The following is an 18,640-nucleotide window of genomic DNA, read 5'->3' as shown; positions in this document are numbered from 1 at the left end:
TCTGGCTCCTGCTTTGCCTCCTTTAGTCCATACAGTTCCTTCCATCTATCGCTGCCCACTATGCTAGAGAACCCTCTCCCCTGGGAAAGAGTCAAGTTCAAACCAAGCTCTCTACTTCGATGTCTACTCAAGCCGTATCTTTGCCATTGCCCCAGTAAGCAGCTTCTTGGCCTCTATACGCAGTGGTTTTCAACCTTCCTAAAGATGTGACACTTTAATACAGTTCTTCATGTTGTGATGACCCCCATACACACACACCATAAAATTATTTTCATTGCTACTTCATAACTGCAATTTTCTACTGAATTGTAATGTAAATGTCTGTGTTTACCAATGTTCTTAAGGTAACCTTGCGGAAGGGTTGTTTGACCCACAAAGGAGTCATAACCTACAGGTTGAGAACCCCTGCACAGTACCATTTCTTCCTTTTCAATTATTTTATTCTTCATCATGTAGTCCTAGCAACACCTAAGGAAATGTCATCCCCAAACCAGTTACCCAAAAGGACAAGAACAGACAGAATTCCACTCCATATCCCACAGGCGCCTCTGACTTTAAGGATGCTTTCTTTTGGACCCCCCAACCATCAAAATGACAAAATACCACAAACATGCACTGTTTCTCTCCTAAAAGGAGGGGTTTGGTAGATCTGTCCCTACAGGCTACAGGTGGGGAAGAAAGTAGTAATATCAGTGTCTTTGTTGGCTCTGAAGGGAGAGGCCTCTGACGTCAGCTAGGAAGATCACTAGCAACACCTTTCTCTGAATTGCTGTTTCCCACCCAACACCATGGTCTCTGAAAATTAGTTGGCTTTGGAATAATGAGAAAAATTCTACTCAGCATTCTGTTAAAGTTTTTTAAAAACAGTGTTTGGAAGGAAGTCCTGGGGCTTCAACTTTAAGAGTACTTGCTGTTCTTCCAAGGGTTCCAAGTTCAGTTTCCAACACCTTCACAACGATCAATAACTCCAGCTCTAGGGATCTGATGCCCTCTTCTGGACTACACACACACACACACACACACACACACACACACACACACACACACACACACACACACGCACGCACATGAACACACATGCACCTGAACATACGCGCACACAAATCTGCTTAATAAGAAGAAAGTCCCAATACAATCACATGTTTTGTTTTGTTTTGTTTTGTTTTGTTTTGTTTTGTTTTGTTTTCTGGCAGACCCTGGTGGAATATGGAGCAAATGTCACGATGCAGAACCACGCTGGGGAAAAGCCCTCCCAGAGTGCCGAGCGGCACGGCCACACCCTGTGTTCCCGGTACCTCGTGGTGGTAGAGACCTGCATGTCACTGGCCTCACAAGTGGTAAAGTTGACCAAGCAGCTAAAGGAGTAAGTGGCCGCTTGATTCCTGGAGTCTGACTTGGATTTGTTGTGCTTAGATCTCAGGCAAGGGCTTTGGAGCTTCCTTCATTCTGGGTATAAACGGAGTCTGGGTCCTCTCATCTTTTCTTCGATCCTAGGTGCTCACAGCCTGTGTTCACATTGAACATAACAGCTCTAAAGAGGCAAAATTAGTATTAAACCACTAGGTGCCAAGCAGGTTTGCCAGAAGGGAATTACTCTTTGTAGAGAGGAAGCATATGTCCACATTCGTGTCACTTCAGGGAAGTGTATCGTGGCTTGGGCAGCTCGCGGGCTAATAACTAAGTTATTTTCCATGGTGAACAGACTCTTACATATGTCTTTATGTTCTTACATGGATTCCTGAAAATAAATTCTGGTTAGGGAATAGAGTGGAAGGCATCCATTTTAAAAGTATAAATAGAAGGGCTGGGACAATAACTCAGCAGTAGAGCAGTTACCTGACATGCCAAGGCCCTGGGTTCAATCCTAAAATCTTAGGGATGTAAGCAGATGTTACCCAATGCCTTTCCAAAAATGTCACAGCATCATCTACTCCCTCCAACAACAAATGGACATATCCACGAAGAGGAACTTTAAAATCAACCATTAAAGTATTTGTCCTAAAGTTTCACACCCAGAAAAATAGACTTCTTTAAATCTCAGCGTTTATACCCAACTCCAGTTCTTTTTCATAAGTTGAATAGCTACGTTGCTGTTCTATTAAAGAACTTTACAAAATCAAGTTCTGACCACTCTACTCTCTCTGTTAGTTATTCTGGGATAAGCAATCCCTAAACCCTGACAGACAACAGTCATTCAATTGCCTTGGAATCCAAGTGCTATGGGCAAACATTATTAGCCCAGGGACGTATATGTAAAGGGCTCCTGTGGGCACTGATTGTTCATGTATTATATACTTCAGGGAAGTGAGAAAACCCAGAAGTGTATATGGAGAAATCCCAGATACACCTTTGGGGCTATGTCTCTTTTAGGCTGTGGGACATTAGTAACAGACAAGGGCAGTTGGGAAATAACTTACAAGGTAGGAAAACACCTGACCTTTGCCCATAGTGAGCTCTGGGACCAGATAGCCTTGAATGCTACTACTGCTACTTCTGCTGCTACTGCTGCTACTGCTGCTTCTGCTCCTTCTGTTCCTCCTCCTCCTCCTTCTCTCCCCTCCTCTTCCTCCTTCTCCCTCCTCCTCCTTCCCCCCACCCCTCCTCTTTCTTCCTTTCAAATGCTGTTACCAACTGGTTATAGCCATTATCTAGAAATGGCAAACCTCAGCTCTTCTGAAGTTCCTCTTAGTAAAGCCAGGTATTTAGAACTGAATTCTTCCTCAGCCAGGAAGACACTAAGCCCTAATATTTCAGTGTAGCCTTATTTGGAAAAAGATATTCACAGAAGATCTTGAGTCCAAGTAGGGTCATGAGAGTGCGTCCTAACCCAGTCTCAAGTATTCCTATAAGAAATGGAGAGGGCCATATATACAAAGGGCACATCATGTAAACTCAAAGGCAGTGCTCGTGAGGGGATATCAACCAACAATGAAGCCAGCATTTGCCAGTAAAAAGTAGACCCTAAGGGACAGGATAGACACCACCATGTCCTCAGAATGAACCAACACAGTTAACTTTAATCTCAGACTACTTAGGTCTCCCAAACTGTGAGGTGATAAATTGCTTTTGCCTGGGGATGGAGAGATGGTTTAGTAGTTAATAGCACGTGTTGCTTTTGCAAAAGATTATTCCCAACACCTAAATCATGCAGTTCACAACCACCTAGAACTCTAGTGCCAAGGGATCTGACACCTCCTTTTGACCTCTGAGGTTGCAAGGCACAAAAGCATATATGCAGTACTCACATGTACACATAAAATAAAAATAAAAACTTTTTTTTAATTTCCTGTTGTTTAAACTACCGAGTCTGTGACATTCTTAGGGAAATCCTGGCACACTGACATGGTATGAAAATAAAGTTTTCTCTCTGTGTTTAAGGCTGATAGATTCTTTCTGGAAGCTTCTTTCAAATCTAGAGAATAGGGGTGTTCTCCCTTGTTCTGGTGATTCCAGTCAACACAACTGATGTCAAATGGGATATTTTTTAATGGTGTCATGATGACTGAAAGGCACCAAGTAAACCTTTTAAAAGTGAATTATATAATCTTCCTCCACCTGCCTTAGCCTCATCACTGTATTTCTTTCCCAGAACCTGGGCATGGCTTTAGAGTGCACACTGCTAACCACCCCACTAGCTTGCTCACGTCCCCAGGGTAGTTTCTCCTTCTAAATAATGTCTGTGTTTTGTTTGTTTTTATAATTTTTCATTTTATTTTATTTCCTGTGTATGGGTGTTTTGTCTGCACATGTCTGTGCACCATGTGTATACCTGATGCCTGAAGAAAAGACCATTGGATCCCCAGGAACTGGAGTCATACATGTTTATGAGCTACTTATGATTCAAACCCGGGTCCTCTGAAAGAGCAGTTAATGCTCTTAACTACAGAGCCATCTCCCCCAGCTCTCTTAAAATAACACACACACACACACACACACACACACGCACACGCACACGCACACGCACACACGCACACTTGAAATGCATCCCAACTTGCAAAGTAGAATGCATTGGGGAGAGGGGGGTTAGTCTTATATTAACCCAGCGTGAGCAAAAAGTAAACTGGGCCAAGCCTGCTAACCAACTATCTTTGTAAGAAGTTTGGTTGGGACACAGACACTTACACTCATCTGTGTGTTGTGCAAGGTTAAAGTCTTGCTACAAGGACAGAGTTGAATAGTTGTTCTCAAAGCTAAATGACTCCTGAGCCTAAAATATGAGCTATCTGGTCCATTAAGAATGTGCTAGGTCATCTGGAACACATGGGCACTGGAAAAATTTCCTGAACAAAACACCAATGGCTTATGCTCTAAGATCAAGAATCGACAAATGGGATCTCATAAAACTACAAAGCTTCTGTAAGGCAAAAAGGACACTGTGGTCAGGACAAAAACGGCAACCAACAGATTGGGAAAAGATCTTTACCAATCCTACAACAGATAGAGGCCTTATATCCAAAATATACAAAGAACTCAAAAGTTAGACCGAGGGAGACAAATAACCCTATTAAAAAAATGGGGTTCAGTGCTAAACAAAAAATTCACAGCTGAGGAATGCTGAATGGCTGAGAAACACCTAAAGAAATGTTCAACATCTTTAGTCATAAGGGAAATGCAAATCAAAACAACCCTGAGATCTCACCTCACACCAGTGAGAATGGCTAAGATCAAAAACTCAGGTGACAGCAAAAGGATGCGGAGAAAGAGGAACACTCCTCCATTGTTGGTGGGGTTGCAGGGTACAACCATTCTGGAAATCAGTCTGAGGGAAAATTGGACATTGAACTGCCTGAGGATCCAGCTATACCTCTCTTGGGCATATACCCAAAAGATGCCCCAACATATAAAAAAGACACGTGCTCCACTATGTTCATCGCAGCCTTATTTATAATAGCCAGAAGCTGGAAAGAACCCAGATGCCCTTCAACAGAGGAATGGATACAGAAATGTGGTACATCTACACAATGGAATATTACTCAGCTATCAAAAACAACGACTTTATGAAATTCGTAGGCAAATGGTTGGAACTGGAAAATATCATTCTGAGTGAGCTAACCCAATCACAGAAAGACATACATGGTATGCACTCACTGATAAGTGGCTATTAGCCCAAATCTTGAATTACCCTAGTGGTTAGAACAAATGAAAACTCAAGACGGATGATCAAAATGTGAAGGCTTCACTCCTTCTTTAAAAGGGGAACAAGAATACCCGTGGCAGGGAAGAGAGAGGCAAAGATTAAAACAGAGACTGAAGGAACACCCATTCAGAGCCTGCCCCACATGTGGCCCATACATATAGAGCCACCCAATTAGACAAGATGGATGAAGCAAAGAAGTGCAGACCGACAGGAGCCGGATGTAGATCGAACCTGAGAGACACAGCCAGAATACAGCAAATACAGAGGCTAATGCCAGCAGCAAACCACTGAACTGAGAACGGGGTCTGAAGGAATCAGAGAATGAACTGGAAGAGCTTGAAGGGCTTGAGACTCATATGGCCAACAATGCCAAGCAACCAGAGCTTCCAGGGACTAAGCCACTACCTAAAAGACTATACATGGCTGGACCCTGGACCTGACCTCATAGGTAGCAATGAATATCCTAGTAAGAGCACCAGTGGAAGGAGAAGCCCTGGGTCCTGTTAAGACTGAACCCCCAGTGAACTAGACTGTCGGGGGAGGGGCAATGGGGGGGGGGGGAGGAACACCCATAAGGAAGGGGGGGGGAGGGAAGGGGATGTTTGCCAAATGTACATAAGAAATACTCAAGTTAAAAAAAAAAAAAAAAAAAAAAAAAAAAAAAAAAGAATGTGCTAGGTCCTGCTTTAGAAAACTTTGTGGGTTTTGTTTTTTGTGCTGTTACTTAACATTGACCTTGATTTTTAGCACATATATATATATGGGGGGACTGAGTATATATCTGTACCATGTGTATACAGGTCACCATGGAGACCAGAAGAGGCATTGGGTCCCCTGAAGCTGGCATTACAAGTTGTTCTGAGTATCCCAGGGTGGGTGCTAGAAATCAAACCCAGGTCCTCTACAAAAGGAGCAAATGCACTTAGCATCAGAGCCATCTGCCAAGCCCCATGACTAAGTTTGAATCAGTGAGTTTGGCAGTATAGGTGAGATGAAGTGAGGTTACAGACTTGACTTGGTTTGGGGATTGAATTGTTAGAAAGAATGCTGACCACTTCTAAGAAAAACAAAGATACTGGGACTTGTAAAAAAACACTATCAGGACCTGACTACGTAGAAATATACAGGCATAGTTGTTGAGTGTATGCGCCAATACCATGCAAGAATGGCAGGCTTCTTTTAATTCATACCTAAGCTGTGGAAGCAATAGTAGTTCTTATAACCCCTCCATTCAGTTCATGCCCCAGCTCCTGAGAGCTGTTACTATTTTTATGCTAACCATATTAGTTTCCTGTTGCTTATAACAAACTATCACAAAATTAGTGGCTTAACCGAAGACAAATTTACTTTATATTTTTGTAGGTTAGGGGTCAGTAAGGATGTTGTAATGCTAAGGTCTAGGGGTTTACAAGGCACCTATCCTAGAAAACAGGCTGTTGGGCAAGCGTAGGTCCTGCTCCTTCAGATTGCTGCAGGATCAGTTCCCTGCATTTGGATGACTGGGTTCCTGCCATCCTTCATCTGCTAGATGGGGTCACCCCAGCTGCATCCCACAGCCCATAATCCCCCTCTCTATATCTGACATCAGCAGCAGGGTCAAGTCCTTCCCACTGTGAAAGGCTTATATAGTAGGGTAAAGTAGCCTCCATGTGAGACCTTCATATTATATCAGCCATACTCCATGTCACTTTCTTTTGCTAATAACACAACATATTTATGTCTTCTGGGAATTTGGACATAGACAAATATTCTTGGAAAACTGTATCCTGCATTCAATAAATGTGCCTCATTCCTGTAGAATAAGAGTTAATTTGCTTTAATCCCAGAATTTGGAAGGCTGACGCAGAGGGTGCTCCGTAATGAGTTCAAGGCCAGGCCAGTCTAAATGGTAAGCCCTAGGCTACACAAGGCTACAGAATGAGACCCTGTCTCAAAAACTAGATATACAAATAAAACAGTCAGTCAAATTGATTAACTAGTCACACTTTCTATAATAATTAATATGTATTTTCTAAATATATATTTTTCTTCCTATAGCTGTGACTTTCACTCTATTTTCTTAACTTCCAAGCACATTCTGTTACACATACTCTTATGTCCCGAGGAAACGGACTCTTACTGCACATAAATTTTCCTTTTCATAAGAGAGTACAAAACTCTGTTACCCAAAGTAAAAGTAGTTATTTTGTGTCGTGTTTAATTATATTTTATGATTAGTAAACTGTTGCAAACACTTTTCAAATTTCTAAGCAAAGTGCCCCATGCCTTTAATCCCAGCGTGAAGGAAGCAGACAGGCAGAACTCAGTAGGTCAGCCTGGTCTACATAGTGAGCTATCTAGAGCTACACAGAGAGACACTGCCTCAGAAACAAAGAACTACAATAGTTCAGAAATCATTAGCAACATGTTGAAATCCTTCTAAATCTTTGTTCTGGTGATGGAAGGGATTTTCCTAGAATAGTAGCTGACATAGCTGCTTGCACCCATCATCCTGGTATTATTGACAGAGACAAGGAGGTGCCCTAAGGCCTGCCACTCTAGCTGAACCATGAGCCCCAGTTCAGTGAGAAACCTGTGTCAAAAACTCAGATGCAGGGTGATTGAGGAAGACATGCAACAGCAACTCCTGGTCTCCATGAGCACATTCATACACACATACACAAACACGCACACGAACACACACACACACACACACACACACACACACGCACACAAATTAGAATGTATAACACATAGTATTTATAGTATTCCTTTTTCATTTAAGACTAGTAAAGTATAATATACACACAATTAGTAGCCAAGTTTTTATATGCCCATAGGTATTCAAATAACAGTGCTTTAATAGTTGCCATTGCAGAAATGATTGAAATTCCTTCACTCGTATTGATGAGCTATTCATTTCTTCATGGTTTGTCACTAATGTGAACAATAACTGTCCTTTTCAACACTTGGGAAACTGAAGAATGGGGATGAAAACATTTTTCATTTTTAAGGCTTCTGAGTGGATGCCTTTGCTGAGTTTTCATGAAGAGTCTTCTCCCTCTAGTCTGCCAGCAGCCATACATCACACACTGTGTTCCTTGGTTGTTTCCTACAGGCAGACAGTGGAGCGCGTCACACTTCAGAGTCAACTCCAACAACTTCTAGAAGCCCAGAAATCAGAGGGCAAGTCCCTCCCATCTTCACCCAGGTAACCCCAGTCATATTGCTATTTGAATTGTTGGCTATGTGATGAAATCTTTAAATGTTCTTCTAGCATTCTGTTTATTCCATTTAACAGTTTTCAAGAAAATACTTTATTCCTACAAACATAAAAATATCACAATGAAATGTCTGTGTCTGGGATCATAGGACCTGAGGTAGTTTCCAGCGCAGCATTTCTATTTCTTTGTGCCACCTGTATTGCCCCGTGAAATGAGAACAAGGATGTATAGGGTTATTAGATTGTAGGAAACAGAAGTAAAGAAATTCATACAAAAGTGGCTCATAGAAAATAAAACAGACCAATTCTGTCATGCTCTGGCTACAGCTGATAGAATGGAGTCTTTGTTAATTGTTCAGAAGAAAACATTATGTAATTCTAATCTTGTTTTCCATAAATCAATAATTCTATCAAAGGTTATGCAAGGTCTTATGGATGCATCTAGTGCAGTAAAACCATCTTATATTTTCTTTATCTTCCTTCTAGTTCACCCTCCTCACCAGCTTCTAGAAAGTCCCAGTGGAAAATTCTAGATGCAGATGACGAGTCTACAGGCAAAAGCAAACTGGGAACCCAGGAGGGAATACAAGTCCTTGGAAGCTTATCAGTCTCCAGCAGGGCTAGGACCAAAGGAAAAGACGAAGACTCTGATAAAATCCTACGTCAGTTATTGGGGAAAGAAATATCAGAGAATGTCTGCACCCAGGAAAAGCTGTCATTGGAATTCCAGGATGCTCAGGTATCCTCTAGGAATTCGAAAAAAATACCTCTAGAGAAGAGGGAACTGAAGCTAGCCAGACTTCGGCAGCTGATGCAGAGATCTTTGAGTGAATCTGACACGGATTCAAACAACTCTGAGGACCCCAAAAATACTCCTGTGAAAAGAGTGGACAGACCTAGACCACAGCCCATTGTGGAAAGTGTGGAGAATGTGGACAGCGCAGAAAGCTTACACCTGATGATAAAGAAACACTCTGTGGCATCAGGACGCAGGTTTCCTTTTGGTATGAAGGCCTCCAAATCCCTGGATGGGCACAGCCCATCTCCCACTTCAGAAAGCAGTGAACCAGACTTGGACTCCCATTGCCCAGGCCTGGGGATGACTCCTCCAACCCAGCCTTCTACAGAAGCCACTCAGTGCAGTCCTGACAGTGCCGCTGCCCAGAAAGTTGCTACAAGCCCCAAGAGTGCCCTCAAGTCTCCATCATCCAAGCGCCGGACATCCCAAAACTCAAAACTGAGAGTGACCTTTGAGGAGCCTGTCGTGCAAATGGAGCAAACTAGCCTTGAACTAAATGGAGAAAAAGACAAAGAGAGGGGCAGGGCCCCCCAGAGGACTAGTGAGTCAGGAGAACAAATGAAAAGGCCTTTTGGAACCTTCCGATCCATCATGGAGAGTTTAAGTGGTAATCAGAACAACAATAATAACTACCAGCCAGCCAGCCAGCTGAGGACCTGCACACTACCCTTGACGTCACTTGGAAGGAAGACAGCAGATGCCAAGGGAAACCCTGTGAGCCCTGCTAGCAAGGGAAAGAATAAGGCAGTGAGTGCTGTTTGGAGATGTATTTATGCTTGTATTACTTTTCATTGATTGTGTTATTGTTACTGACTTGTGCCACCTTGGAGAGAGGCCACCCCAAGATTCAAAAATTCATATATATTTTAATGACACATGCCAGTTTAAGATGAATGCCCTTGCACTTCCTTTGGAGAAAACAGAGAGAAGTGAGTAAAGAAATCGCAGATTAGGTCTGATCCCAGTTTCTTGTGCTTTGGGCATTACAAGTTGTAAGCCAAGAGGCATTTATACAAGATGAAACCACCCGTCGGCATTAAATCGGTCCGCCATTGGCACTGATTCTGTCTCGGGAAGAGTCTGTTCTCCTTGTGGCCTGGGTACAAAAGCCCACTTTAAAAGCATATAAACAGAAAGCCCATTTCTTCTAAACGATCTAACTCAAATAACCTTTGAAATGAATATCCCCCAGGGACCGCCACATGGCCTGTTAGCACACACATCTCTAAGTGTTGACTAGATACTGGAGAGACTGAAGGGCTTGCCAGTGGACAGGAGAAGGCCGAATGCATTGTGCAGTCATTTATAGCGGCACTTCTTGGAAACCCGCCTCTAAGAATAAGAGATAGGAACATCGTTTTAGGCAGCGATTTCTGCATGCTCTGCGCTTGACATGCCATCAAAAACAGTGTAGCAGCCAAAGTGCAAATCTCTCTGTGGAAGGAATGCCTTGGATCATTCACTCTCCCATTTACTAAACCACCCAGTAGAGTGTCGGAAGCTCATCTTTTATTCCTTGTTGGGATTCCTAGTACAACAGTCTTAAGAACTGTCTATATTTCTTGCTGTGGTACCGAATCAAGTTTTACGTAATATCTCTTCAACAGCCCCATCACCAATTTTTAAATTATCTACCATCTCCCTTATTATAAACGACTTTACCACGTATTTGTTTTATCTAGAGAAAAGCATACTCCAGCTAAGACACCAGACTTTTTGCTTTAAAAATTAAAACCTATTTATTCCCAAGTAACTTCAGAGAGTCTCTTGATGAGCAGTAACACTAAAATCATCTCCACAGTTCCCCATACACCTTTTCTCTACTATCTCCTGCATGGCTTGGATTAACCAGGACCTGTGCATGTGATAAGCTTGTTGCATGTTGTCGGATAATTCTTAATTGCACTTCTCTAGGCGATGTACAGCAGCTGCATTCATCTTCCCTCTAATGCGCTGGTCGAAGAGCATCTGCGTGATTATGCACGGTATGTGGCGGAGAGTGCACTGTGCGACACTGCCATGCCTTTGCTTAGAGTTGCATGAGCTTTGAAATGACGTGGCTGCAATGTTTGTAATCAGGGGATATAGGATATAGCACCAAGGGAGAAGAAACTTCTGCCAAAGAGACATGGGTTCCCGTGGCAGCTAGGTCCTAGGAAGGTAGCTGGTACCCATTGGAGAGGCTTCATCAGTTGGGAAAGTCTACTCTATTCACAAACTCACATGTTCCTTAGTTGACTTTGGCCTTCAGTTTGCATTTTAAGGGAGCTTAGTGCCAAGTAAGTATAGAAATTAAGTTCAGTCGTGAGTAGAAGAGGTCAGCTGCCCTTCAGAAATCAGAATTTCAAGTGTGAGCTGGGGCTTTGTTTCTGCACTACTGATAAACATATCTGCCCATCACAAGAGGAGCGTGCCTCTCAGAAGCATGCCTCTGCCGCGGGAAGCTTTCCCGCTTAGTACTGTGAACCACTTCCGGTCCAGAAGTCGTTCTGATGAAGGTCCACAGATAAAATAAGAGTCTTTTGCAAAATGTTCACAAGTCCAAATACATAGTCTGTGCTCCTATAAGAAAGAAGACCCTGTCACCAGTGAGTGACTAGGATTTCTACTTGGGCAAAACCCTTCTGAGGTTTAGTGTGCTTCCTGACCTGGCAGGAAGTGGGCAGAGTGACCGGAAATGATGTAGTCAGTTCCTCTTGACTAGTTTATTTGAGAAGCATTAAACCTCAAAACCCATTTTAAAAGCAAAGCGTTGGTTTTTTAAAACATCTTAGAAATTTAAAAGTCACGACGCAGTATTCAGCATTCCTCCAGAATCCTCCAAAGAATTTGTGTACTATACATACAGATTTTAGTTCAGAATACATAACTTCCAGAAAATGTTTCTCTTTTTGACCTTCCCTAGATCGGAGTCAGTCTGCCTGTGTCTATATCCGGTCTGGGTGGAAAACAAATCTTAGTCATGTTAGCAGGCTATCGTCAGGGGTCTCGTCAATTCGGTGCATTGAAGGAAGAATACCTCGGATTCCTCACAGTCACCAGTGAGCAGCTGATGGCAGGTGGTCTAAATGCAGTCAGGACTGCTTCCCGCGACAGAGGCTCCTGTTCAGTGCTGTTCAGTGCCAGGGTTAGAGATGGGAGCGTGACATGGAGAAACCTCATTGTCCTTCCAAACATTGGTACTATCCTGCTTTTGTTCGTCTCAGCTATTCTCACCCCTTTCCTCTGCCTGTCTTAGGTTGGATGTGTCTCCTTGGTCCCTGAAAACTTACGCTTTTGTGCCTGAGACAAAGGAGCACAAAGATTTGGCAAACTCCCTGGAAGCAGAAAGGAAAAATGCCTTCCAGACTCCTAGAGCAACTGGGAACGAGATAATTAATGTCACAGCAGATCTTTCCTGCCAGAAATGTTTCACCCTGCCTTTTTACAAGGAAAGGAAGAAAGCTGGGCATTTCAGTTGAATAGGATTACAAAGACTCAGAGCACAAAATGAGGTTAGAGGGCCACTCGGTTGTCTGAGACAACCATAACACTTTCCCACTGCACTTAGGGGACAGTCCTTCTAAAGACTCAGTTATTAAGCTAGCAGATTCGCTGGCCTTGTATAGTGAAAAGGTTTGAATTCAATGCTAAATAGTTGGAAAATCCAAACTACGTATAGTCACAGTATTGAGTTAACATCCAGACCTCATCTCACTACCCCATATCTTAATATATACTTTATTTCGGTTTTAGTTTAGTATGGGTTTCCATCAAAAACCAGGAAGTCTAGTTTGTTGTTTCCTTTTCACATTGGAGAGAATAAATTTTTATTCTCATTTTATTCATCACTTGCACACAGATAGCACCAGCCTCATCTACTCCACAGACAAATCAAGGATGCCTTTCTGCCTGAAATCAAGGTTCCTCAGAGGAATTAAGGCTAGGATGAGATGTGTAAACGAACAGGACAGAAGTAACTCTGGTGCCTGCAGCATTTACCTATGGGAGCAGAGTGCAGAAGTTCACCTATGAATGTTGACTTCAGATCTTGACCGAAGAACTTGCTAGAACAGCAAGTGGCTTCTTGAAATAGTGGAGGGATGCCTAGACTTTGAGTGAAGATGTCAACAGCTCCCTGCTACTGACGCCCCTGTCAGCAGATGTGGTGTGATATTTGCTCCAGGATTCTGAAGTCACAACCTAGTTTCTAAGAATTTTTTTAATGCTTTTATTGCTAAAAGAAAAGTAGAACCAGTAAGTGCAGCATCTTAAAGAATGCCATTCAGTGTTGTACCACGGTTCCGATGGCTAGTTAAGTTTTCTAAATTGATCACAGGGTGATAGCAGAATCTTGAATTTCTTTTCAGTGGCCCTTAACCTTATTGCTTTGAACAACCTTCTCAGCATCTCAACTCCAGAAGATGACTTAGAGGAAACAGATTAATCTTTTCTTTTTTTTCTTTCAAGAGGATAAGTTGACTGAGTTTTTACAGTACCAAAGGAATGTGTATTATTTCTGGTCTAAAATACCAATGAAGCATCCATTTGCAAGTTTGGGACTGCCTAGGGTAGCTTGGTCCAGAATATGGCTACCTCCAACAACACCCTCTCTAAGCCGGTGACACTCTTTCTTGAAGACCCAATCCTAGCACCAACGTAAGAGGACTCCTTAAAAAGACATGACGCGATCGAAACTTAGACTGCTTTTTATTACCTATGAATTAGCCACCTTAAGACTTATACATACAAAGCCAAGAGCTAATGTCAAATATTTTGCATAGATTCAAGGTATCCAATGCTACTTCAAAGAAAATATTTTTGGCACAGGGCTGGGACAGATGTCACTCTCCCAGTAGTTTGCTGATGCTCATAGAATGGAGAGAAAACTCTTCTTTAGAAATGAAAACTACCCCACCAGGACACATTCTTTAGTATGTTCAGTCCAATTTAGTCAGTCAATGATAGTCAGAAATCCTAAGACAAACAGTTCATTTCTCCATCTCCACTCTGTTTTCCTCTTTCCTGAAGGTACAGTTGTGAAGCAAGCCCAAAGAAGATATGTCTTACAGTGTCAAAGCCATATCATAAGTCTGCCATTACTAAGGGCATCTTTGGATTTTAGAGATGTATAGGTTGATTGAAATCAGCACAGATATAACCTTGTCTGAGCCACACCCCTGGGTAACCACACCTTCCTTTTCCATGTCTTCATCAAGAAAGCATATATTTAGTGGAACTGGGAAAATCCCTGGACCAGTAAAGTACTTACTGTGCAGACATGAAGGCTTTAACCCAGAACACACTTAAAAATATTAGTTCTAGTGGTGTGGGCTTGTACTCCCGGTGCTGAGTCAGCAGAAACAGGCTGACCCACGCTGTCCCATGGCCAACTATTCAGCCAAACATCAGTGAACTCCAAGCCAACAAGAGACCCAAGCTCAGCAAAGAAGTTAGCTAATGCCCGAGGGACATCATGTCCTTTGTCCACCACATACATGTGTACATGTGTGCATGTATACCTACACACACACACACAATTGTACTTACATGAATATGTACCCACATGTGCACTCCCCTGCCACACACAAACAAACGACACATTTTTTTCCCAAAGTAAGATATGGTTACTGAACTTGGGGAGCTCGTAGTGAAGATATTTAAAGGAGGATAGGCACAGAAACTATTGCCGAAGCTTCCTGAGAGCACCTGTGCACTCCCAGTGTCTGGCATATGGAAGAGACTTGATAAATATATAGAAAGAAAAGGAGCCTAACAGAGGAAAAGAAGGGAGAAACAGGGAAAGAAAGCAAAAGAAAACCTTGTCTGTATTATCCTGGGGGACTGGGGGAGGAGGTTATGTTCTTTTCGTCACTAGAAGTCCAATGCGCTATCCATTGCGCCACAGAGCCACCTGGAGGAGGTTATGTTCTATGGGTATATTTGAGTCTCACATCTCCCTTCTTCAGTAAGTGTCAATTTGAGTTCTAAAGCACTCATTTGGTTTTGAAACCGAATTCCATCTTTTAGTAGATAAACAATATAGATACGCTACAAGTAAAACTGTAAGAGAGCACACTTAGTGGCACCTTCCTTGGGTTAGCAGGGAGGTGGTATGGCAGGCTGCGAGCCACGGCCCACTGATCCTGTCTGTTGCTGTGGCTTTGCCACGTGCTGTGGGAACAGAATGTGTGCCTAGATGATTCAGCACACCGGATTACTTGAAAACCAGTCATTTAAGCATCATGCTTCCCTCCTTTTTAATTTTGGTCACTCAGAATGTGATTTCATATCCAAGAATAAAGTCGAGGCACAACAATTATCTGAATAATTTGTGCCAGAATTGCCCACTTTTGTTCTCTTGCATTCTGGCAGTTGAAGGGTTGAGCAACTGAAGGATTCGGGAAGGCTGATTTATCATCGTATTAAATGTCTCAAATTAACAGTTTACTTGGTTTCGACTTGGCTTTCTGTGATCAAACTAGGTTTTTCCTGCAGAAACAGGGCTCTTCTGAGGATGATAAAAGCAACATTCCATTCTACCGAAGTAAAAATGCCCTTTGAAAAAGTGTGAACTAAGGTATCTTTAACCTAGAATGAAACGTTTCAGCTTATTTATTTTAATTGAATTTCCATCAAGATAATATGAATGCATATGAGTAATAATAGCAAAACAAAAGCTTCAACAGTCAGGAATAAGTGGGAGAAGGGCCGAGGGGACCCTACCCTGCACTTCTGAGCAATTTGCTGCTGATAGACTGAAGAGGAAGACTCTCTTCCCTCACGTGGGTAGCCATTAGCGGTAACAACAGGCTTGAGTGAATCGCTCCAATCCAACACTCACACCAGTGGTCCCCGCTAAACTAGATGGATCAGAAAACAAAACCAAAAGTCATGAATCTCAGAAAGGAACCTGTAGAGAGGGGAGAGGAAGAGAAGAGAGAATGGAGAGGGAGTGGTCAGAACATATTATTTACACGTATGAAATTGCCAAAGAACAAAATTAATCAATAAGAAAGCCTGCCATCTCTCACAGTGCCCCATCCATTCACTGTACATATTCTTCTGAATCTACCATGCCCGTTCCTGTCATATTTTCTTCAACATTCTGCATTTCTAAATGCCATGTTTATAGAAATTGTCAGTTTCAGATATTATCCCTATCAACTGCTGGCACACCACTATGGATGATAAAAATATGAGTGCACTTAAAATAGCCCGGCAAATATTCCAGACGCCTTATAACATCTCTGCTCTTTTAATCTGCGCAATGATATGCATGGCGGATGCTATTATTATCCATATTTTGCACACTGGAAAAAGGCATAGCTGATTATGTCTCTTGCCCAAGATTACACAGTAGTGATGGTTATAAACTCTGGAGCCAGCATTTGAATTTGATCAGTCTGGCTCAAGAGTTTATATTAACAGTAAGTCCATTTTTAGCCTCTCCCTCCCTCCACTTCTCTCTCTCTCCTTTTATTTTTCCCTCTAAGTGTTGGATATTGAACCCAGGACTTTATGCATTCTAGCCAAACACTCTACCACTGAACTACATCCCCAGACTATTTCTTCTTATGAAGCCACAAGGACTCAGTCAGGGGGATTCCAAGATCTCCTCCTCTAGGCTCCATAGGTTCTTGAAATCTACACACAGAAGCCCCTGAGGGACACACTCCAACCATGTCCAAGCCATAGCAGTAAGCAAGCGTGGTTTTGAGGTCATAAAGCCACATTTGGGCTTGTCCTGCATCCAAATGTTAGAACTATTACCAGAAAAGCATTTGAGTGTATCTTATGTACCAACAGTTAGAACTGAGTCGTACATAGGTTTGCCTGCTAACAAAGGCTAGCTTCTCCCCAGAAGCTTCTGAATGGTATACATTTAACAGCTGATGAAAAAGAATACGTATCTTATCCAGAGAAAAATTCACTTATAAAGAAACATCCGTTCCTTTGTCCTCTTCTTCCACAGACCTAACAGACAGTGAGTATTGAGGGGAAACAGCTCTCATGTTTCTGAACTTTCTGGTTTCTGTACCTTCACCTGTGTGTAGGCTTTCAACATGTCGCTCAGCAATCATGCCTAAAACCATTCTTAGCAAACTCTCAAGACTCCAAGTTCCTATAGAATTCAAAGTGTCACCAATAATTCCTTGTGAGGAAATTATTTAAAAACAAAAACCAAAACCTCTTGCTTCCATTCACCCAACAATGCTGTACATCCTATCATATTTCTCCCTGATAAAATCCCCTTGACTACAAAGTGCCTGAATTCCAATCAATATGGTGGAGAAATTGCTTCTGGAGCCAAATTCAAATGTGTTCAGTAAGTGTTCATTTTTCCATGATGACTGCTTTCATTGCATCGTAACAGTGGTTTATATGAGAAGCAAATAATTTGCCTCCTGGAACGAAATGCTCCCCAGTATGGTTCGGGCTGATTCCCATTTCTGGTGAGCTCTTTTGCAGCATAGTCTTGTAACTGACCATAGTTCTGTCTAATTTTGGCCTGTGGTTTCTCTCTCTTCTGCTTAGGCTTAATGACATCAAAAGAAACACGAAGAAAACCTACAACATAAAGCACATTGCTGAACCAGAGCCAAAGGAACTCTTCTTATAAATTACTCTTAGCGTGAGTCTCACACATGCCCTCTGGCCACCGTTGGGAGTTAATGGACTATCCACTGTGGCAATCAGACCATGAGAACGACACCTCACCAGCTGAGCAGAATATCTGGATGCCTTAAATTTATAATATGAGACTTGTTATAAGATACATTTTGGACCATATCTGTACATAGAACTTGTTTGATTTCTTTTTTAATATGCTGTTTGAAAACATGATCAGGCAATGTATGCATTGACACATTGGACATTTGATTGAGTCGACCTTCTCGAAGCACATCCACCAGCACCTGACACGACTAGTGTTTTTGTGAATTGCATGAGGATTTGCTGATGTTGATTAGATGTTCACCTTCTTCGTAACAAGGGCAGCTGCTGCTCAGCTCAGTGAGGCCAGGTCACTGGTTTTATTTTCTGTCCAGTGTGTTTTTCTGTCATTTCTACTTTTTTAATAAAGAAAATTAAACATTTGTAACAGCCGACTCTGGGCATGGGGGGCAGGGCATCTACTTTCTAATAAATCTGTGAAGCGCTGATTTCTAAAAGGCTTTGAAAGTATTTTGATTGCTGCTACTTGATATCAAGAGGAAACCGGGCTGTTTAGCTGGCTCCCAGTGGGGAGGGGACAAATAAAACATTCTAGAATTCATTAAACCCAGGAAGATTAGACGGTATGCAAAGCAAGCAGTCCTTCTGCCTTCCCAGACCTCAGCGTTGACATGGGAAAACACAAAGGACAACTAAAGGTTCATGCATGCTTGGGTCACTTTTTTCTGCCTTCAACACATCATGAGGCTTGTCTAATCCCTGTGGGAGTGTGGAGCCCAAGTTCATAACAGTCTTATTGTTGACCCAGCTCTTTCAATCCCTGTAAGCAATAACTTACAAGAAGGTT

At 42.3% G+C, this 18,640-nt stretch overlaps 1 protein-coding gene across 1 annotated transcript in view; it reads left to right on the top strand.

Annotated features, from left to right (window-relative positions):
* The window catches only part of Sncaip (synuclein alpha interacting protein), a 136,190-nt gene extending 117,900 nt beyond the window's left edge, over positions 1–18,290 (top strand). Inside the window, exons 8-12 of the mRNA XM_032885561.1 lie at positions 1,194–1,363; positions 8,235–8,327; positions 8,826–9,885; positions 11,053–11,123; positions 17,656–18,290. Of these exons, the coding sequence (XP_032741452.1) occupies positions 1,194–1,363; positions 8,235–8,327; positions 8,826–9,885; positions 11,053–11,123; positions 17,656–17,740 (1,479 nt within the window). The 3' untranslated portion in view covers positions 17,741–18,290. The remainder of the gene's footprint in view (positions 1–1,193; positions 1,364–8,234; positions 8,328–8,825; positions 9,886–11,052; positions 11,124–17,655) is intronic.
* Positions 18,291–18,640: the final 350 nt, after the last annotated feature.

The sequence above is a fragment of the Rattus rattus genome, chromosome 15 (assembly GCF_011064425.1).
Source record: "Rattus rattus isolate New Zealand chromosome 15, Rrattus_CSIRO_v1, whole genome shotgun sequence".
Classification (NCBI taxonomy): Eukaryota; Metazoa; Chordata; class Mammalia; order Rodentia; family Muridae; genus Rattus; species Rattus rattus.
This window is presented reverse-complemented; position numbering and strand designations above follow the sequence as displayed.